This window comes from Pimephales promelas, chromosome 20, assembly GCF_988280905.1.
Source record: "Pimephales promelas chromosome 20, fPimPro1.hap1.1, whole genome shotgun sequence".
Lineage (NCBI taxonomy): Eukaryota > Metazoa > Chordata > Actinopteri > Cypriniformes > Leuciscidae > Pimephales > Pimephales promelas.
In genome coordinates, this window is record NC_142788.1 from 13,365,098 (window position 1) to 13,388,968 (window position 23,871).

The window sequence follows — 23,871 nt, forward strand, 5'->3', positions numbered from 1 at the left end:
CCATTAATAATATGATGATAAACAGTCATTCATTTTTTAGGGAGTCACACCACATCACATTTTACAACCTGAACTGTCCTTGTTTTTTTTTTAGCATTAAAGATTAAAGTCAAATTATCTTATATTTTAAGAGACTTGACTTTGAATCACATGAAGGTCAGCAAATAAACCTTTAGAGCAATCAATTCCCACAAAGTACAAATGTTCTGCCAGAGCACAAGTGGCTGAAGTAGAAATAGAAACCAGGCATCCGTCAAATGAAACAGCCACTTATAATTTCGATGTCTCCATTGATTTTAATAGAAGCGATCTAGAAAGTGTAGACACGGTTGGCAGAGGCGGCTTTCTGTATGAAATGCCAAATAAGAGCGCCGCTAAATGTTGTCATGACAATCAATGCCAAGCTCTGTTCTGTTCTCTGTGTGTTTTGTCTACAATTTCTTTAATTACTAAAAAATAATTTGTGGTTCAGGTGGAACTAATCTGGGGTGTGGATTTGAATCACAGCCTGCTAATTGGTGACCCGGAGTAGAAATTAAGCAAATAAAACAAAACTTGGCACAGTATTACACTGAATTTACACAGAAGATGCTGCTTGTCATCCTTTTCTAGCCTAGTAGAAAGAGGTTAAACCTCCTGCTCATTAGCTGGAGTACCTTTTGATTTCCAAGAGAGACATTTCTCCCATAAATGCACTCTATTACTGATAAAAGCATACAATTACATCTAGCTCCGCTCTGTTACACGACTACAAAGTGTAAGTACTTAATCCACGATTCCAGCACTGATAAAACTATTAATACAATTCAAAAATGTCATGGCTCATGCTAATCCTTCCTGTTTTGACTGCGCAACACTTTCTGAAACGAGGATTTGCTTAAGGGGAAAACGGGTCACCTACTTTTCTGAGAAGTTGGAGAGGATATTTATCCCATCCTTCATCCACAAGATCTCCAGCTGTCTTCTGAGGGTGGGGTCGCACTCCACCTGGCACTCCAGCTCGGCCATAGATCCTCTTACGACCTTTATGTCTTGAGGAGGTTCTACGATCCTAGTTGAATCTATCAACAGCGGACCTTTAGTTTCAGTAATGACCAGCAAACAGAAAGCTTTTTTTTTTGTTGTTGTTGTTTGATTAAGGAAGGTGGCTAACCTTTGATGAAAAGTTCAGTGGTGATGCTGGCGGTGCCCTCAGAGTTGCTTGCCGAACATTTGTACTGGCCCATATCTTCCATCTCCACTTTGTGAATCTGCAGGGAGCCATTCTTCAGGAGAGAATATCTCTCTCCATCTACAGAGCCCTCTGGGTCTTCTCTTCTCCTACAAAACAAACATTGAACTCTTCACAGTTCTTCTGAAATAGGGGCCCATGGGAAGGGCCTTTGCTGAAATGACTACAGATGCTCTGTTGATAAAGCCGAATCCAATGTAGCCCATTTTTTATTTTTTTAACATGACTTTCAAATTTGACCAAAGGTTTTTGAAAGGAAACTTTTCAAAGAAGAAAAGAGCATAAATATGAGTGCAAAAGGAGAGTCCCCTGGAGAGAACAGACATTTCAAAAGGGCTATAGATCTGCAGTGTCTCTTCACAATATATTGTCCCTTTTTCCCTCACTTAATTCACTTGACCCTATTGGGTCTGCAATGCGATCATTTAATAATCTGAGGAAAACCCTGCAAAAATCAAAATCAAAATCTTAATTGAGAAGTTGTTTTTTTATACATATAAAAAATATAAAAAAAAATATAGAGAGACTTTAATCAATTAACTGGTTGGTTGGTTGGTTTATTGATTGGTGTTGAATGCTTGGTTGATTGATTGATTGATTGGTTAGTTGGTTGGTTGATTGGTTGGTTGGTTGGTTGGTTGGTTGATTGGTTGGCTGATTGGCTGATTGATTGCTGATTCATTGGTTATTTGTTCTGGTTGGTTGGATGGTTATTTGGTTGGTTGGTTGATTGGTTGGCTGATTGATTGATTTGGTGGTTGGTTGGTTACTTGTTTGAGGGGTTGCATTGGGTCTGCAGTGCGATTATTTACCTGCAATCTGAGGAGAACCCTGCAAAAATCATTTTGCATCTAACAAAATCTTAATTGAGAAGTTTTTTTTATACATATGAAAAAATATAAAAAATTGATTGGTTGGTTGGTTGGTTGTTTCATTAGTTGATTGATTGATTTATTGGTTGGTTGGCTGGTTGATTGGTTGGCTAATTGATTGATTTGTTGGTTGGTTGGTTGGTTAGTTGGTTGAGTGGTTGCATTGGGTCTGCAGTGCGATCATTTACCCATAATCTGAGGAAAATCCTGCAAAAATCCTTTAACATTTAACAAAATTATAATTGAAAAGTTGTTTTTTTTTTATACATATAAAAAAAAATATAAAAAAATATATAGAGACTTTGATCAATTAACTGGTTGGTTGATTGATTGGTCTTGAATGATTGGTTGATTGGTTGATTGATTGATTGATTGATTGATTGATTGATTGATTGATTGATTGCAGGGAAGACCAGTTTATATCAGCAACAATGTCTAATATTAGGACTAATTAAAAAGCATTTTTTTTACTTTAGTTTTTAGCTGTTGAACAGTTTTTAGCTGTTGATTATAGAAATTTTACAATTAGATTTGTTTATGATAAATATATAAACCTTGTTACTGTGCATATACAATTTCATGTATATATGACTGGCAAAAAAGCAGGGTTCCTATGCAGTTTGGAATATGGAACGTATAGAGGGGGAAAAAGAAGAGTATGGAAAAATCTTAGCATTTCCAGACAACTTGTCCCTATTTTGATTTCCGTGTGCATGTAACAAGATTTCAGTGTGCTCCTCATTACAGATATATAAACCAAGAGACAAACAAAATGTAGCACCACTCGTCACAGTTGGTTAGGACATGAACGTCAAAGAACAGAAAAGAGACGATTCATTTGTGGCTTATCATTTGAGGGGGACACAGTGTTGGAATCACAACGCTTGTTAACAAACTCACCAGTTAAGGGCGGCAGGTGGTGAGCTAAAGACTTTGCAGTCCATAATCACACTCTTGCCTAACATGGTTGCGTACTCCAGATAATTCTGCGTCAGAATCAAAGGAGGATGATCTGAGAGAAAGCCAGACCATTAGTCAAAAGTTCACACAGACAAACATCAAACAGCCAGTGTGGCATATGGCCGAGGCACACCAAACCGAGGCACACTCCTGAAATTAAACTGTAAAAAAAAAATCTATTAGCATATAAAAGTGCTGTCTTCTTCTCCTGCCAGAGATACAAACTGAAAGCAGAGACCGAAGTACTTCACACAAACACTCATGCACACGTTTTATGTTTGTTTTCTATGTCAATTACGAATGAACAGCTGCTGAAACCCTTAAGCCATTACATGTCAGCAAGAGAATCATATCATAATCAAAGGCCCAAAAACTTCAATGAGAACCACAATCTTCTCGTCTGGCGCTGTGAATAATTGATACATGTAAATGATGGGTTGTACCTGACCTATCATCGCATTCTAAAAATAGCAATACGATTTTCATTGTTTACAGTGAAGTACTCACTCATGACAAGCACGTTCGTATTGGCAAGTATGGTCCCGTGTTTGTTGGAGGCTTCACACTGGTACACTGCAGTGTCTCTCTCCTCCGCTCTGAGAATGATTATTCTGTCATCAAGCACTCTGTGACTGGTAGAAGGGAAATCTGAGGGGAAACAAACTTGAATTGGCACTCTACCATTCAAAGGTTTGAGGATTGTACGGTGTTTTAATGTTTTTGAGATGATTTTCTTGAACAAAAAACTCCAATATTGTGAAATGTTATTTTTTATTTTTTTTTTGAATATATTTTAAAATGTAATTTATCCCATGTGATGGCAAAGCTGAATTTTCAGTGACTACGGCATCACGTGATCCTTCAGAATTGTGCTGTTCAAGAAACATTTATTTTTATTATCAATGTTGAAAGCAGTTAATATTTTTGTGGAAACTTGAGGAAAAAATATTTTAGGATTCTATTTCAAACATCTATTTGTAATTTAAATGGTTTGTTAATATATGGAAGCTTGTTTCCGCCACTGAATACAAAATAAAAATAAATATTGTGACGTTTTATCTCAAAATTGCGAAGATTTGTGAGAAATAAAGTCAGAATTGCGAGATATAAAGTCAAGAATTGCATGTTATAAAGTCAGAGTTGCGACAGAATTGCGACTTTTTATATCACAATTCTGACTTTTGTTCGGACAATTGCGAGTTTTTATCTCGCAATTTTGACTTTATAACAATGCATTTCTGACTTTATAACACACAATTGCGACATTATATCTCGCAATTCTTACTTTAACATGCAATTGCGACTTTATATCACGCAATACTGACTTTATATCTCGCAATTCTGACTTGTATCACGTAATTCAGACTTATATCACGCAATTCTGACTTCATATCTCGCAATTCTGAGAAATAAAGTCAGAATTGTGAGATAAAAAGTCGCAATTATCTTCTGTGGTGGAAACAAGCTTCCATAGTAACATTTATAAATGTATTCCCTAGTGAAAAATAAAAATATCAAAATGCATTTGAAATGCATTTATTTTATGCTAAGTATACTACAAATACATTTACATATTTATGTACTTAATATAAATACCCTGCAATTGTACTTCTGGTATACTAAATTGGTACACTTAAAGTCTGCTAAATTGGACCAACTAATTTGGTACAGAATGTACTTTAGTTATCTAGAAACAGTGCTGAGGTCCAACTAAAGATATACTTAAATTTATTTGATCGTGATAAAGTGGAAACTATTGCAAGTATGCGTTAAGTACACTTTAAATATTTCACATTTAAAGACTACTATACAGAGATCACACTATCCTTACTAAAACACATTTTAGGCTTAATTTTATGAAATATGAATTGTGCAATAAAGAAGTACTCCAAATAAAGTTTACTAATATCTGTAAGTCTCAAGAGATAATATGCCAGTAAATATGTAATGGATTTGTATATATATATATATATATATATATAGGCTATATATAACTCATATAAGTGATCACCCAGATTTAGACCTACCTATATTGTATTTATATAAAGTGTTCACAGGCAAATTTGCTTTATGTTTAGGTCTATATTGCTTTTATTTCCCCGTGTCGAAATCAGGCAAACATAAATGTCAGGCAACACGATTCCAGGCTGCATGTCAATATCCATGGATCACTGGATCTTTAGTAGCCTAAGTTGTAGGGAACACTATATTGAGTCCAACATTTAGTTTAAATTGATAAAATTGTTAGTTTTAGTCGCATTTCCGAAGTTTCCCCTATTAAATCCAGTCACGCAGCAGATCTTTTGCCACTCAGTCAGGCTGAGGGGGGTTGTTCCGGGTGGAAAGTGACGTCAATGCATTCCCTCTATTTAGACATTTTGACGAAATGACTTTGGGGAGCAATAACAGTGGAAATGTTCAATAGCAAGTGCTCTGAGAAATACCTCAACTAGTAAACAATAATATCATATCATTATATCAACAATAAACTTGTGAAGTATATATTGGAAGATACATCATTGACTTTTGCTGTATGTTATATACTGATCTATTGACTGTTATTTTACAAGAGCACGTAAAAATACAAAAGTTGACACATTTTCACTGCTGTTTAGTCTAAATAAAAACAACAGACTGTTCACACAACAGCCAGCAATTGCACTGCATTTGGCAAAGGCTTTGAGCCGACAAATTCAGTCAAATGGGCATTATACGGGTTGGGGATGAGAGGGTTTAACACACCATCGAGGGGCTGGCCGTTTCTCTTCCAGGTGATTGTGGGTTGTGGCTTTCCCGTAGCTGAACACTTGATGTGGATGTCAGATCCAATCTCTGCTAACTGACTCTTCACTGGCTCCTCCTGCCAGCTGGGCGGCTCTGAGACACACAACACATGAATACGGATTAAAACAACTTCCTACTTAGAGCAATACTGCCACCCTGTGTTAGGAAGTGACATGATTTCACAATTTTCTTTTGTGTTAATGATCTTATGTGATCATCAACCAGATTGTGTGTAAATAAATAAATTGGTTTTATGATTGATAAAGAAGAAACTAAAGAATAAATATAAAATAATAAGATGATATAAAAATAGTATATAATAAAATATAAAATAGATTTTATATAAACTGCATATATTTAACCAGATTAGACTCTTAGACTCTTTCATTGTTTTGAGATTACTGGATAATGATATTTAAAATAATTGTATACACTGTAAAATGTATATTATATGAATTGATTAATTTATATTATATTTATTTATATTTCACATTTTCTAGATTAGAATATTTATTTTTTATCAAACAGATTTACTGACTGAGAATCATCAAATACCCACTGTAAAAAGCTATTTTCATCATTTGTAATCACAACATTGTTTTTCTTTTGTCAAACCAACTTGAATAATTCATGTAGTTCAGATAACATAATATTTTGAGTTTATGTTTAAATCAATCTCCCTCATTGTATCTACTCAATTTTTCCATTTCAATGAACTTAAAATTCGATGGCAACCAGGTTACTTCATTTTTTTTTTTAAGTTAAACCAACTTTTTTTTTTTTTTTTTTTTTGCAGTGCAGGCTTAAGACATTGTAAATGTTAACATACCTTCCACAACAATGTTGAATTGACGCACAGCTTCATCAAGATCATTCTTTGCTTTGCACATGTATTTCCCTTCATTCAGTTCTGTGATATTTGGTATAGTCAGAACCTTTCCAAAGTTTTTGATAAGCGAGCGCTTCGGTAAATTATCCCGTATCCATTCTACCTTCGGTGTAGGCCTGAGAAAAGTCCAAAATAAATAGCTGTCAGTGGAAATGCATTGCTGCTGTGGTGTGTGTGTGTAAGCACTAAGTGGCCATAGAGAAGGGAACTCACAGTCCTTCTGCGATACACTCCAGCTCCAGCTCTTCTCCTTTTTTTAGGAATGTCGTTGAATTACTGGAGGGCACCAAAATGTTCGGCTTCCTCTCCTGAACTGAATGGGGACAAATTATGGTAAATAGCCTTGACATGGACATAAAAAAGAAATCTATCTTTATGTCTGAATAAGAAAAATGGGCCAAAGAGGCAAGAAAAATAAACATGATGCAAGATATTCTCAGAAAACATGCCGTTATTTTTGCAAAGCGACAGTCAGATATTCTTAGAAAAGTGCATATATCAAACTGAAAAGAACTGGACACTCTAAACAATGCTGGGTTGTTTGAGACCAAATTTGGGTAAAATATGGACAAACCCAAATGGTGGGTTAAAATGTAATTTAAAATTAACCCAACTTCAACTTTCACTTTCAACTGTAAGTTTTTTAATTGCATTTTTAACTCAACATTTGGGTTTGTCCATATTTGACCCAAATTTGGGTTCACACAACCCAGCATTTTTTAGAGTGTAGAACACACAATCTGCACTCTAAACAATGCTGGGTTGTTTTAACCCAAATTTGGGTCAAATATGGACAAACCCAAATGTTGGGTTAAAAATGTCATTTAAAATTTTAACCCAACTTCAACATTTACTTTCAACTGTAAGTTTTTTAATTGCATTTTTAACCCAACATTTGGGTAAAATATGGACTAACCCAAATGTTGGGTTAAAAATGTAATTTAAAATTAACCCAACTTCAACTTTCGCTTTCAACTGTAAGATTTTTAATAGGCTTTATGCCGTGCGTCACGTGACCAAACCGGAAAACGGGTCTTTCTCTGACAAGCGGATGCGATGAGTGTTAACGGCCGTACGAACTGACTACGATATCTATGGATATTTAAGGTAATCAGCTAACCTAACTAGTTCACTTTGTTATTGGCGTTTTATTACATTTAAATATCTAAACGTTACTGTGAAGAATAAAAAATATAAAACGTTTAAATATCAATCTGCACATGTGAGGGATATTGGTTATGCTAATCTTTGTTCGCTTCTTTTAAGTTATCTTGAGTAAAACCGCAAAAAAATTTCATGAAGCACATACAAAAGACCTGGACCGGAAGCAATGCGACCTGTTTTACAGAGAATGCGGAAGTGTGTTTTGCATAAAGCCAATTGCATTTTTAACACAGCATTTGGGTAAAATACGGACCAACCCAAATGTTGGGTTAAAATGTAATTTAAAATTAACACCAACTTCAACTTTCACTTTTAACTGTAAGTTTTCTAATCACATTTGTAACCCAACATTTGGGTAAAATATGGACAAACCCAAATGTTGGGTTAAAAATGTAATTTAAAATTAACCCAACTTCAACTTTCACTTTCAACTGTAAGTTTTTTTTAATTGCATTTTTAACCCAACATTTGGGTAAAATATGGGCAAATGGAGTGCAGTGAACACAATCTGCACTCTAAACAATGCTGGGTTGTTTTAACCCAAATTTGGGTCAAATATGGACAAACCCAAATGTTGGGTTAAAAATGTAATTTAAAATTAACCCAACTTCAACTTTCACTTTCAACTGTAAGTTTTTTAATTGCATTTTTAACCCAACATTTGGGTTTGTCCATATTTGACCCAAATTTGGGTTCACACAACCCAGCATTTTTTAGAGTGTAGAACACACAATCTGCACTCAAAACAAAGCTGGGTTGTTTTAACACAAATGTTGGGTTAAAAAATGTAATTTAAAATTAACCCAACTTCAACTTTCACTTTCAATTGTAATTTTTTTAATTACATTTTTAACCCAACATTTGGGGTTTGACCATATTTGACCCAAATTTGTGTTGATACAATCCAGCATTTTTTTAGAGTTTGAACTACAGAAAGTGCTGAAGCCTTATCCTAAACTTCTTAAAGGAACAAAGAAAAGCCCCAAAAAAGATAAATGAACATTTTTGAATAATTGATACACGGCACATTTTACAAAATACTTGACTTTCTGATTTGTGACTTACCACTCATGATGCCATCATCCCCTTGGCTTGAATTTACTATTTAAAAGAAGAAGAAAAAATGAAAGTGTTTGCATTTTCAGCACATTGAAATGTTAATGAATAACACAGAGCCAAAAGAAACACACGGGTGCATGCAAATACAAAGTAGTACGGAAGGGTCAGAGTGCTCGTCCAACAACTGATTGGAATAATTAGCATTAGACTTTTTTAGTGTTCATACTTTTAGCTGTGCTAAACACACTGCATTAACATCTTTATTTCTCAGTGGATATTAAATGAAAAGTGTAGGGCAAGACTTGATTTTATCCATCAGGAATTGGTTGGGTTGTAAAAAGTGGTTGGAAGAGCAGTTAAGAATAGATGGAGATGCAAGTTTGTCCAACGATTACTGTTTTATTAGCATGCTAAAAAACAGCATGCTGACGATACACTAAAACCAAGTGCATCTATTAGTTGATAGAATCGCCAATACAGCCATATGAGCATTGCTTCTGGAACTAATCTACAACCATCATCAATAAATCCAGGCCTGTAGATCTTTTGCTTTGTACCTAAACAGTGAATTTGTTACAATGTTGCAGTTTCTTCTTAGTTCGATTCGCTTTCTATTCATGAATGAATCCAGAAAAAAATACATACCATTGTTTCCACTAAAATATCAATCTGATTTCATTGATAATAATAATTTGGCCTATATTCGTGCGGGTCTCTTTTTTTCTTATTTTTGATTTCCTTTTGGATCTACGCACCGCGAGAAGATATCATCAGTTTGGGACTAACGTTTGGTGCTACGTCTTTCCATCCTCTTGTTATTGATAATAATAAGAAATGTTACATGAGCATCAAATCATCAAATTAGACTGATTTCTGAAGAATCATGTGACAGCAAAAATCCTGAAAATGCATCTTCGATCACAGGAATCATTTTCTAACATTTTTAATAGTATTTCACAACATTACTGTTTTTACTGTATTTTTGATCAAGTAAATGCAGCCTTTCATAGGGAGCACAAGAGACTTCTATCAAAGACATTAAAAAATAACACCGACCCCACAATAGCATAAAACTCATTTCTATTTAGTCCTCTTTAAACCATATCATGCTACTTGTACTCCCTACGGAGATTCTTGGCACGTACTTGGCTTGACCTTCAGGGCCATGCGGGGTTTCTGAACAATTGTGCGTATCCTGGAAAAGGAGGCAAAACAGCAGTAGTCATCATGGCTGTCAGACAGCAGTGTATTTGAGAAGTACAGATTCCCATTGAGGCCCATGGACACCCTCTCATTCTGCTCAATGTGCCGAAGATCTGAGAAACAATACAGAGAGGATTGTTAGATTAACATGAGCAACAGGACATCTGAGAGGGCAACCATCCAAACCGCCCAGAAATAGTCTCATCTGACAGACCGCACAGCAGATAACAGGCATCATGGGTAGAGCTTTGAATGCTCAGATATTCTATCAACTGTAGGTGGCTCAACGTGATTAAGACACCTCGTCAGCTCAAGAAGTAAAGACATTTGCAGTAACAACACTGCAAAAACATACTGGTGCTTGTTTTTTAGTATATATATCGATACCATCCTTAATGTTACATTTACTTGAGAAGCAAACACAAAAGTTTCCTTCAGAGAAATTGAGATTGGCTAATGTACTCTTTAAAGGGATAGTTCACTTTGAAATTATTTTTTGATTTTTTTAGCTTACCTTAACGGCATCCAAGATGTAGGTGTCTTTGTTTCCACAGTATTTTCAATTTTGATATTTTTAGGTCAAACCGTTCTTGTCTGTCAGTCATATAATGGAAGTCTATGGTCACCACCTCAAAGAGCATGCACAGAGAAGTCCAAATTAAACGTGATTTAATGACTCGTATATGTAATACACATTGATGGCCTAAGACACGAAACGAGCGGTTTGTGTGAGAAAACGAACAGTATTTATGTCGTTTTTACCTCTTGTAATCACAGTCACGTCCAAGTGATCTGAAGGAAGTGATCTCTTGTGCAGTTGTGAAAAAAATCATTTCCTGTATATTTAAATATGTTTAGATCCTCACAGTGAAGGGTAACACTTCTGAAATCTCTGTGTAAACAATGAGACTGAAGACCGAAGTGCCCTCACCCTCAGATCACTTGGACGTGACTGTGATTACAAGAGGTAAAAACGATATAAATACTGTTCGTTTTCTCACACAAACCGCTCGTTTCGTGTCTTAGGCCATCAATGTGTACTTACATTTACGAGTCATTAAATCATGTTTAATTTGGACTTCTCTGTGCATGCTCTTTGAGGTGGTGACCATAGGCCTCCATTATATGACTGACAGAGAAGAACGGTTTGACCTAAAAATATCAAAATTGAAACTACTGTGGAAACAAAGACACCTACATCTTGGATGCCCTTGAGGTAAGCTAAAACATATCAAAAATGAATTTCAAAATGTCAAACTATCCCTTTAACTGGCTTGACTGAAATTCTTCAAATGTCACATACGTGTCTCATGGTTCCAGTAAGTAATAATCAACTGCATTCTTCACCATTTACAACATGAACCATAACATGTTTATCATCAAAAGCCTATTATTATTGCAGGCGTTTATGAACTCCTTTCTGGCGCCAGACAAACACTAGTTATTTATACAGTTGGTTGAAATATATGCCTGCATCTGTTTACTGTATTCTGTGGCTAAGGAGTTGATTGACATATCAGAAACAATAAGGTTTGCTGTAACAGCCGATGATATTTGAAGAAGTTATATTGAAACTGACAAGAGATTCACAGGAAAGCACATAGAAATTCCTCATTTTGACTAACTTGATGCGCAGGAAATGGTTTCTTTAAAGTATCTTGAATTACCTTTGGTCATCCAGTACAGCTGCCATGGTGGAATCCCTTGTGGCGGGTTACACTCCAAAACCACTGATTCGCCCTCTGTGACCACCAATGGCTCTGTCGTCACTTTGGGAAACTTGGGTACCACTGTGATCAAGCACAAAATAAAAATTGCATTTAAATTCTCAGCAAAATGTAAGACAGGCAGCCTACTATGATCACGATTAAAAACAAGTTGAGCAACATCATGCTTGATATGCTCAAGGGGACACGTGGAAAATGCAAATTTTCTGGAACAGATCCATGGAAATTCTATATACAAGAATTTCTGGAATTCTACTCTTCATTTCATGATTATCAGCTAAGATAATGTGTGAGACGGGATGTTTATGCACAGTGACTTACCAGGCACAATCAATTCTGCTTCCTCTGATATTGCAGTTCCGAGCTTGTTTGAGACATAACATCTGTACTTTCCCCGGTATTTCACTTTATCTTTATTGTTCGGTATCTCAAAAGTCCCACTACTTTCTTTTTTAATCAGCCGGGGGTCTTTATGTGGGTCGAAATCCATGCCATCTTTTGTCCAGCGGTACCTGTTCATTTAAAATCACACAACAGGAAACTTTCAGCAACACTTAATACTTTCTTTCCACCTATTAGACATGGACAACAACAAAAAAAAGTAGATGATCGAAATGAAAGAAAAGCTCTTAGTATAGTTGGTGCATTTGGTAACACTTTACTTGAAGGGGTGTGCATAAGACTAACATGACACCTTCATAACCATGACATGACAACTGTCATTTTTTTAGTTTTTGCTGAATTTGCTCTTCTGATGGTTTTCAGCTTTCTCTTTCTGCAAATTGTATTTCGCGATATGACCGAGCACCCTATCAAAACACTCCAATGCTGTCTCTATCCTTTGTGAAAGACGGATAAAAAAGCGCACAGGAAATACAAACTTTGAAAAAAACATATAAACGACCCCACCAAATCATAGAGATGTCGATTCGCACGGACTAATATTCACAATAATCACAGGACCTACGTTTTCGGTGAAATATGATAGGTCATTTACAAATTACAGACATGTCCGATTATCACGGGAATAAGATCACAGACAACCTCCGCAATTTTTACAATTGACTAGAGGTCACCAGGTAATACTTTTCCCGTGCGAATAGGGCTAAAGACATCTTAAACAATGTCATATTTGCATTCAAAATGTCATTATTGAGCGAAAGTCACTTAATGACAGTTGTCATAAACATACATAAACCCTACTTCATATTCATAAAATATGTCAAGTCATGGTTATGAAGGTATCATGTCAGTCTTATGAACACCCCTTTCAAGATGTTTCAACACTTTTTTCTGTTTACCTCTTTTCTGTTAAGTTCCCTATATTTGTTGAAGAGAATCAAATACATAGAATTAATTTAAAAAAAAAAATGCATATTTGCATTTTGCACACAAAAATGGTTAAGTTTTATTTGTATTTGGTTATTTCTCCAGTTTAGCTGTCTGCACAGGAATAGTTCACTCAAAAATGAAAATATACCGGTCTACAGTAATTTGAAAGTGATTGCAGTACCAGTTTTGGCCACAATCTTGTATATGGCTCCTTTAAAGACAGCCCATTCTCACCCCCAAGGCGTCACTTAACTGACGCCTTGGGAAGCATTTGGACATGCTTCAATATCTGACGCTTTAGGCGCGCTTTAGCGTCAGTAAGATGACGCCCTAGGATCGCCTGTACCCTACCCCCACCCCACACCTAAACCTAACCGCGTCCTCTAACTGACGCTTTCCTTTGGCGTCAGTTAGATGATGCCGTAGGATCGCGTCATGTTAGTGACGCTAAAGGGCGCCTAAAACGTCAAATATTGAAGCATGGTCAAAGGTGACGCCTTGGGGTGAGAATGCGTTGTTAAAGACTAACTAAACCTTAAACCAACTTTTTTTTTAGTTAATGATCTGTAATAATGGATCTTTATTAATACCAGTCATTGATTCGAGTAATTTTTTTTTTTTTTTACATTTGTGTATAAAGTGTTGTATTTCTACAAAACGTCTTAGTGCTGCCCTCTTCAGGTTGAACGGTGGCTACTGCAGTTGAATTTTCCAATTGGATGTTAGCGGTTCTTCATGACGTACCACACTCTTGGTACCAGCTTGGCAGTATAAAAACCAGCTTGTTTCATCAAAACCACTGTTGCGAGTCAGGAGTTGGAATTGCGAGTATTGAAAACGATCAGGATAGAGTGTTTTAGCATCTTTTTCGTCCCCTCTATCTCCACTGGGGTCTGCCCACTTTTTCAGCATTTTTCAAATATTGCCAGTGGGTGGAGTCAGGCTCTGACCAGGGGTTTAGTTACCCTTTAAGCATGTCTGACCAAACGCATAAGAACCAATGAGGTTCATTCTCGCGTGTCACACCACCACGTTTCAGCTTCTGCTAGATCCATATGGATTTATTTTACGATTTCTTTAGTTTTGGATGAACAGACTTTCAATGGATGGACAGATATCTGATGTCATGTGTTTCATAGCTGATTGAAAGTGGTTTTGGAGCAACATGAGGGAGAGCAAATTGACATCATTTCCATTTTCGGGGGAATTAACCCATTAAAAGCAGGACATCTCACTCACGTTGGTCTTGGGTTGCCTTTGGCTTCACACTTGAACAGGATGTTCTCATCATATGGCAAGGCAATGAGAGAGCCCGAGGTCTGAGCCGTGATGGTCGGCAGCTGCTCCACTACAGGAAACAGGTCACATGATAAAAGAGCTGTTGAGATCCTCATTTATGCTAAAAGCAAGCTTCTTTCTGGAAGGGTTTAGTAGATAATAACATGTAATGGTGTTGAATAATGACCACAGCCTCAAGTTGAACTGTTGCACTGATAAGAACAAACGTACAAAAGCAATTTGACTGTCCTTGTACTTACCTTGAGGAGGGAAATAAAGACCAAAGGTAGTGGAGAAGAAGGCCGACAGGAGCCTGACACTTAGACTCCCGAGCCCCTTCATCCCAGCCAGCAGATATGGACAAAAGTGAAGGAAACGCTGAAAACACTCTTGGGAAGTTGTTCTTTTAGCAAGAGCTCTTCACTGACTCCTCCAAGGAAAAGATCTAAAGAGACATAAAAGATTACAAGAGTCAGAACAGAAAACAAATTGTAATAAATTGTTCAGCAAAACTGAGAGGAGATTTGAGGAGCTGTTTGCTTTGAAACAAGAGTCTAAAGTGTTTTACAATATTTTGGAGCCGATCTGCCCTATACGCACACTATGCAAGTTGCGTATGGCCCGAATATTACTCAAGGCCCCGCCTCCCCCTCGTGTCAAAGCGTAACAATCAAAGTTTACAACATCGATGAGAAAAATTAAGCGTAACTGTCCTTCTGGTTACAAAAAGGGAGAAAAAAAACACCATTAGAGTGAATTGAGGGAGCGGCAATTCAGGTCAACATGTTCTCTCTTCAAGTTTGATGTCAGCAGAAAACAGTAAAGTTAAGTTGATGCGCATCTCTCACTATATTGTTTTTTCTTTTTAAGGGATCATTTAAAAAAAAAATAATAATCACCTCAAAGCGAGATTATATTGATTCAAATCATCAACAAAGCCTGCATTAGGCTGACACAACATGATATCTTAATTAATGAAGAAAATTGATTACCCATTCAAAGAATGAAATATTTTAAAAGAAAACCTCATTAATACTTTATAATTTTTCTAAGAAAAAAAGAGTATATTTTAACAAAGCTGCTTCACTGTCAATTATAATTTTTTAATAATTGTCATCAAAATCATGTGGCGTGACCAGTAAAGTCATGTGCAGGGTGTCAGGGTTAATAAGTCTCCTAATATACGACAAAATGTGACCTTTTAATGACAAGATGAGGTTAGTTCAGGTTGTAAAATGTCATGTGGTGCAGACAGTCACTTGCTTCGTTCCTGAATGAATCAGATAAATGACTCAACGACTGACTCATTGGCCATGGACCCTTTTTACATTTCCACTGAACAGGAGATGACAGCAAATATCATTTTTATATTTCCAGTTGCTCCAAAAGCAAAAAGGTCAGAAGAGAAAGAGGTCAAATTTGCCATCACTCCCTCAGCCGTTGTATTAGAAACTCCCTCTCAGCAGTAGCGTTAATTAGTTTTTTGTCATTCACTGGTAATATAACACAATATAGTGTTATAAATGTGTACTAATTTTTTTTTTACAATGAAAATACAAAAAAAATAGATCGAATTTTGATGCTAATAACTTTGGAAATGCAACATAGTCAGTGAAAAAGGTGAATTGGACATTTTATTTTTTTTTTAATCATTTCAAATTTCAATATTCAGTTTTTATTTTTATTTTTATTTTTTTAAATTAACCTAAAAATTTACACTCGCCAAGCACCAAGCAATTAAAACTATGCAAGTATATGAAACGGTGTCAATCAAGTTGGCCGGTAAAAAAATTATGAATTCTAACAATTCATTGTTGCAAGTATTTTGTTTAATACTTTCTTTATAAAAAAAAAAAAAACATAAACTGATATCATCATATAGCAAGAACATGAACAAACCAAACATGAAAGTCATTCGGGACTTATGAAGGGCCAGTGCTGCATTGTCACGAAAGCACAAGACGACTCAAAAGGGAACTCAATTCGTTTCCCGGCGTCTCAGACAGCGTGTGAATACTGAATTCATCTCTCCTTCACATTTTCTTGCGCTTGAATAGATATATTCAGATAAAATTATGAAACAATGTCCATCTTAGCAAGTATCCTATAAACATGGTCAGTTATGTCTTAAGTGAATGTAAACAGTTGAGAAAGAAAACACACGTGTATCAGTATATTGGATCCATATAGGTCTCAAAGGGACAGCAGCCTCTATTATTCCTGCTGCTGTCTGTGTTTTTAATTTGAATCAAACAACAAAAGACAGAGAGAAATATCAGTAATTGCTCTTGACTGAATGACTTTTGTAACTTTAATAAGGATTAATGTTTCATGACTGGTAAATAATATTATTGGCAAAATCCATTGGCATGTGTGGCTAAAAGTTACTTTTAGGCCCTGGTTTATATTAGTCATTAAATATAAACTTCTCTTGAAAATTGTATAAAGGGTTTAAAATGAAATAACATTAGTGGCATTCAGAAAATGTGAACTTTTCAGCACACGCAAAGTCAAAACACAAGGTTGCGAGGCTCGAATGAAAGACGCCGGCTGAAAAAATTTGTTTATTTCCCTGACTCGTGTGCGTTGTTTGCCTTCACGCCTCCCTGAAGGCTGATGAACCGTAAGCACGCTTGCGCCGCAGGCTCATTCCACACACACTCACAAGATCAAGCCGCCTCCACAAATTACCAGCATCAACCCAGATTAACTCTCCTCATCCAGTAGTGGCCAGAGGTGATAGATTCTCTTACTTTTGCCCCTGGCTCATAATTTGGAGGTCTTCCCCTGAGTCATGAATCCACACACTATTTGCAGTTTGCACTGCTGAGATTTTTACACACAAAAAAAAATTGTTAAATGTGAATTCATTGATCTGGTTTTAAATGTTGCACATTTAAGCAGCTATAATGAGATCTAAACCCTGAAATCCCATATATTTTCAGAAAGCCTGTACCGAGAAGGGGATTTGTTGATTGCTTCAATTACACTGGAGACTCATTTCTGAAAATATTGAAAATGATAGCTCCAAGATATAAATTGTACTGCACTAAAAGCAAACAAAATACATGATTGTTCCGAAAATCAATAGTAAATTTATCTGCAAGTGCCTTTATATTTACATCTCTTCTTATTTCATTATGTTTTTTTTTAATCTATTCTAAAATACTTAATATATGCAAGGACAAGCGGGGGAAAAAAACAACATTTTTAGCTCAATGTTGTAGCTTGTCAATAACAAACCTTCAAATCTTAAGCCTAATGATAGTCTGGTAAACTCTGCAGACCCTAACAAGTGCCGGATGCTTCTTAAGGCAATATGGAGTAAACTTCTGACCCCATTCACCCCCATAACACCATTAAACCACCGAAAGCGTTAATTCCTACCATCTGCAACAGCGCCTCAAACTGAACCGAATACATCCACATCAAATCATAATTATTTGCAGATCTATTTCGAAATGAACAAAAACATGTGCAGAAAGTTAATCAAACATTCAGCCTGAGTAAGACAAACTCGCTGAAGCACATGACTGGATACTTCATCCATTGACTAACATCATCCATGACAAACATCAGAGAAAACTGCCGAGGCTTACGGTTACACCTTTCTCATTTGCTTCACTGTCACACAACTGCACACTTTAATCCATTAAACAAACAGCCAACTAAACAGAACATGGAAACTCTGTACTTACTTAGTCACACTCACACACACACACACACATGCAGTCAGTAATTCCCAGAGGTAGCAGTGATAGTATTAAACTGAGCTTCCAAACTCTCAGCATGCTCCTCAAATTCCAACACACACACAGAGAGAGAGAGAGGGAGAGAGAGAGTCTGAAAACATGCCCCGGCCACTTCAGTAAAGCACTAAAAGGGATTCAGTGAAGAGACATATGTCGCCAAAGCCTCTCACCGGGATACAAGGCTTTCTAAACCTTTGACAAAGATTCAAATAAAGCCTGATCCGCCAAGCTATTCACAAACCATTAAAGAATGGTCTGGGAAGCGCTGGGATTCCCGCCTGCATCAGAACCGCACTGAAATGAAAACACAGCAGTCTAAGGAGACTCTGACACAGAGATATTAGACTGAAACTATTTCATTGTCATTTGTATAATCATTTGTAAACAGGAAATAGTGGTTTGATGAGCAGTCAAGCAGGAAACTGCTTTGATTTGTGGTAGTGTGCAATGTGTCAACAGTGAAAATCCTCTTTGTATAATGGATTCAAATCCTATTGTCTTAATTCCTAAAGCTGTCTTATGGGGTCGGCAGACGCACGGAGATTGCATCATGCTGGGACAAAACTATTGTTTGTTGATAAAACAGCATGTGTTGGAAGTCACAATCATATATGGTTCTTTTATGTTTATGTTTAATCTGATGACTAACGAGTGCTGAATAATGATTTTTGAAGTGCTTTGTGTCATTTTGTGGTCTGTTTGACCCACCTGTTGTACACCATATGGCATGCATGTAGAAAGTACAAAACAAACTGAAGAACACACTCACTAACAGTATGTTTTGGTACAGCTCAACACATATAATGCAACAACTGTCCACACACAGCAAGCAAAGTGTACACACAGTGGACTTTATATGAAATCCTACACTTTGCATTTAAGGTGTACACCACAATGTGTGCATTACATTGAAAACTGCACCGTATAACACAGTCTCATCCCAAAAAGTCATATAACTGACGTTTTGGGACCATACGTCAATATCCGCCTTTTTAGGGCCCCCTTAAACGTCGGTAGATGGTGATCCCAGGCCGTCATACAACTGACGCTTTACCTTTAACGTCAGTTAGGTGACGGGTTAGGTTTAGGGTTAGGTTTAGGTATGGGGTAGAGTTAGGATCCCATAACCTCATCTACCGACGTTTAAGGGGGCCCTAAAAAGGCGAATATTGACGTATGGTCAAAAGACGTCGCAAAACGTCAGTTATATGACGTCTTGGGATGAGACCGGGTTGCACCGTACAACTAGCAGATAAAGTTATAGTATCAAGGATTGTGTGAGATTGCTTTTATCTGAGTTAATATTGAGTAATTTACTGTCTGTTTTAGATATAATATTGCCAGCAATATTAGATACAATATTGCTGAGTGATTCAGTGCTTTTTTAACAAATGATTCAAATGACTCACTCATAAGGAGTCACTTGTAACCTGCAGATTCACTGAAAAAGTTACATCAATAATAAACACCAATGTAGCATAATAAGAAATGTTTAATGGATGGATGGACAAACTGTTGTAACAACTTTTCATCCAGAAATTGCAAGTAAATTTCATGGATGGATGGATAAATTGGTGTAGAAACAATTTTCATTCAGAAATTGCTATAGTAAATGTCACAATCACAAAGAAATGACAAGTAACGCATTAAATGTAAAAATTTCTAAAATGCACTCTCATACTCTTTGTTTTATTTACAACTCAATATATCATTAGATAGACACTTAGTTCTGTCAGGATCAAATACGATTGACCATAAGCATGTAGTTTGGATTGGCCGTATGGTTCTGTTCTGGGCAAGAACTCCCTGTGCATCCATACAGCCTAGCATGGATAAGAGCATTAGGGTAACAGAACAAAACCAACATGAATGTATTGCAGATATCATTAAAGGTAGGATAGATAGAAATTTTCTAAAAAACGTTTTTCCCAATTTTTTTTAAACTGTCTATATATACCAATACATAATTAAAATGTAAGTACTCTGAAAAAGAAAGTATACAAATCGAGTGTCTGTAGTCCTCTCAGTGCTGCAATAAACACAGCTCATTATTTCCAACCGGGAAGAAAGAAATGATTGGCTGGGCGTCTGTCACTCTCCCTCGCTACCATGGCTACCAGCACTGTTGCATAAGAGCAGTCCACATGCGCGCACATGTTTGCTCGATGAGTGGAAGAGGCACGGCTGAAAAGTGACGCCAACAGTGCTTTCGTGGAAGCTCTTCACCGTATATGTTATGAATCGTACACGAAATTCACCTTCATCACAGTGTAACTGATAGGAACGGAAAAACGTGCGTCAATGCACCCTCCCAGACAGCAAACTGACATTGAATCAACGTGGAAACGACGTCTCTCATGACATTGAAACAACGTTGATTTTGCTCATCGAATTAACGTTGAACCAACGTCAGACGCGGCATTCTTCAAAGCTAAATGAAAATCGGAAATTGGTTTGCTTTCATAACGTTGAAACAACGCGTTGATTTCAAGTTGATTTTCCGTTAGTTTTGAAAGAATGACGCGTCTGACGTTGGTTCAACGTTAATTCGATGAGCAAAACAATGTCAGATCAACGTTGTTTCGATGTCATGTTTCCACGTTGATTCAATGTCAGTTTGCTATCTGGGCTGTTTTTAGTTTTGCTGTTTTTAGTTTTTATGTTACTAGCTTGTTACCGAATCAAACTCAATATATTTAAACTTTTACCAGTATCGATATGTTCGCTTGATAGTGAGTGCTACCAGCCATGTTAGTTGTTTTATATTAATAATGATAAAGTTAGGCATTTTATCACATGTGATTCTGACATGATGTCACTACATGAACTGCTCCTCTCCGCGGCGCTGGTAAACGCTGTCGGAGTTGCGCGTGCATGTGTTTTGGGGGCGTGGCTTTGTAAGGATCCCAGGCGAGACAGGGTCGGAGTGAATGAAGTAATGAGCTGTGTTTATTGCAGCACTGAGAGGACTACAGACACTCGATTTGTCAACATGACATCATGACTTTGCGTAAAAATACACGCCACTTTCAAGTCAAGTGGCATGTTATCTATACCAGCCCATTCTCACTCCCAAGGCGTCACCTAACTGACGCCTTGGGAAGCATTTGGACATGCTTCAATATCTGACGCTTTAGGCGCCCTTTAGCGTCAGTTAGATGACGCCCTAGGATCGCGTGTACCCTACCCCCACCCCACACCTAAACCTAACCGCGTCCTCTAACAGACGCTTTCCTTTAGCGTCAGTTAGATGACGCCGTAGGATCGCGTCATGTAAGTGACGCTAAAGGGCGCCTAAAACGTCAAATATTGAAGCATGGTCAAAGGTGACGCCTTGGGGTGAGAATGCGTTGTCTATACGCATTTTAAACTATCCACGTGTATGTCCACACCGAAACGAATGTTAACGCCGTTAAATGTCCGGGCGAAGCGAAGCAAAATGTAGATCTACATCTGGGGAACGATATTTTTTTTTCTAGGATGGTAGGGAAAGACTTATAAATGGTATTAACCCCAGTGACGGGTAGGTTTAGGGACGGGGTTGGGGTAGCTAATTTATCAACATAATAAGATAATAAGTCAACGGCGTTGACTCGACGTCGATAACTTTGATAAAAATGGAAATACGAATTGGCGTGTCATACATACGCCATTTCATGAGATCAGTCTGCGATTTGTATACTTTCTTTTTCAGAGTACTTACATTTTAATTATGCATTCGTATATATAGACAGTTTAAACAAATTTGGGAAAACATTTTTTTTTTTTTGTTTAATAAATTTCTACCTACGCCACCTTTTTACCCCACCAAAATTAAAAATTTTAAGTACAACATAATTCGAGATTTTATTCTGATTCAAGGGGAATCATTTTTACCAAATCCTGACTGATGAGAGGAGGAGGTGGGGATGGAGAAGGCTAATCAGCTCCTGAGAAATGCCATAGCTGCTGATAATACTGAAAATATTTTACTGTATACAGTTATAGGCGTTGTATTCCTGTATGTAGACGTGGATCAGCTGGGAGTCCGCTGATGCGAGCTTGACTAACATGACCTGCCAGAACTGACACTACACTTAGATATCTCCAACCTCAAACCTTTTTTGTCTCCTACATGGCAGATACATGTTCAAGATCTTCAATAATTTGATAATTTAAGTTAAAGAATTAAGACATGTCTTTCATTTCATTAAGTGGCCAGAAATATTGTGTCTCTGAATTCCAAAGAATCCAATCTTCATAGCATAGTGTCCCTGCAAACAAAGCCCATCCTGCAGTGACGGCTGCCTTTTGACCTTTGTCTTCAGCAAACATGCTCATTAATTCATCATGACTCACAAACCTAACTCTTTTTCTTTGCGCCGGAGCTTTTACAACATCAGCTAAATATTTAGACTACGCTAACAAAACTTTAAAAATGCCAGAGAGGAAGCAAAGACAATCCAAGCAGCTTGGAAAGGCAGTTAAGCAGACACGGTAACACTCATTCATGGTGGAAGCCACAACATAAAGGCACCTGTTATTATAGAAGCAGGAATGTCGACTCACTGATGGCCTGTACGTAAGACTTACACCTGCCACATATAAAACAAATTATGCAAGGTTCGTCATGTTGGCTGGTTTTGCGTGTGAAAAGTTTGAGGCTTTTGGACAAGTTGCAACCCATGCGAATGCGATAATTCTCTCTCTCTTTCTCTCCCGAATTTGCTTTCTTTCTGTCTCTCACTAATATACTGTATATGGGGATAAGCCAACATTGAAAATATACACTATGCATCAAAAGTTTGGGGTCGGTACGATTTTTAAAAAAAATTCTTATTCCCATTCAGGCTGAATTTATTTGATCAAAAATAAATAAATATATATATTTTTTTTTTAAATAACGGTTTTCCATTTTATTTTTATATATTTTAGAATGTACTTTTAAGCATCATTACTCCAGTCTTCAGTGTCACATGATCCTTCAGAATTCATTCTTATCAATGTTGAAAACAGCCGTGCTGCTTAATATTTATGTCGACACCATTATAAATTCTATTAACAATCTTTGATGGAATAAATATTCAAAAGAACAGCATTTAAATAGAAATCTTTGGTAACATTATAAATGTCTTTACCGTCACTATTGATCAATTTAATGCATTCTTGCTGAATAAAAGCATTAATTTATTTTGTAAAAAAAAAAAAAAAAAAAAAAAAAAACACAGACCGCAAACTTTTGAATGGTATATGTGGATGTCACGGTAATAAAACAAAATACCAAATCAAATGGGCACACTTTTCAATCAAAAAACAATGCACAAAATTTGTTATATGATTTAAATGCTAAAAAAATAGACTTACTGTTTAAGAGGAAGACAATTGTAAATTCAATTGCAAATTGTATTTATAGCGCATTTAAAACAACTTGGCCGTTGACCAAAGTTCGTACCAGTATACAAAAAAAGCAAATTTTTAAATTTCATAGTTCATATTTTAAAACACCTGTGTAAACAGATTTCATAAATCCACTAAACATCCTATTGAGACCCAATGTCTAACAAAATAAATCAAAAATAGCTTAGAAAGGGAAGAATCATTTGTATGCAGATGTACACACATTTTTTAAACTACATTTTTA

General features: G+C 36.6%; 1 protein-coding gene across 3 annotated transcripts in view; it reads right to left on the minus strand.

Annotated features, from left to right (window-relative positions):
- Nucleotides 1-23,871, minus strand: part of chl1a (cell adhesion molecule L1 like a) — a 69,266-nt gene that overhangs the window by 22,834 nt on the left and 22,561 nt on the right. For all 3 annotated transcript variants that reach the window (XM_089124422.1, XM_039651385.2, XM_039651386.2), the window contains exons 2-14: nt 14,760-14,944; nt 14,461-14,569; nt 12,211-12,401; nt 11,830-11,952; nt 10,105-10,275; nt 8,966-9,001; nt 6,950-7,049; nt 6,677-6,852; nt 5,806-5,940; nt 3,571-3,711; nt 3,004-3,115; nt 1,154-1,320; nt 902-1,061 (exon numbers count right to left, since the gene is read on the minus strand). In XM_089124422.1, the coding sequence (XP_088980548.1) occupies nt 902-1,061; nt 1,154-1,320; nt 3,004-3,115; nt 3,571-3,711; nt 5,806-5,940; nt 6,677-6,852; nt 6,950-7,049; nt 8,966-9,001; nt 10,105-10,275; nt 11,830-11,952; nt 12,211-12,401; nt 14,461-14,569; nt 14,760-14,841 (1,703 nt within the window). In that variant the 5' untranslated portion in view covers nt 14,842-14,944. The remainder of the gene's footprint in view (nt 1-901; nt 1,062-1,153; nt 1,321-3,003; nt 3,116-3,570; nt 3,712-5,805; nt 5,941-6,676; nt 6,853-6,949; nt 7,050-8,965; nt 9,002-10,104; nt 10,276-11,829; nt 11,953-12,210; nt 12,402-14,460; nt 14,570-14,759; nt 14,945-23,871) is intronic.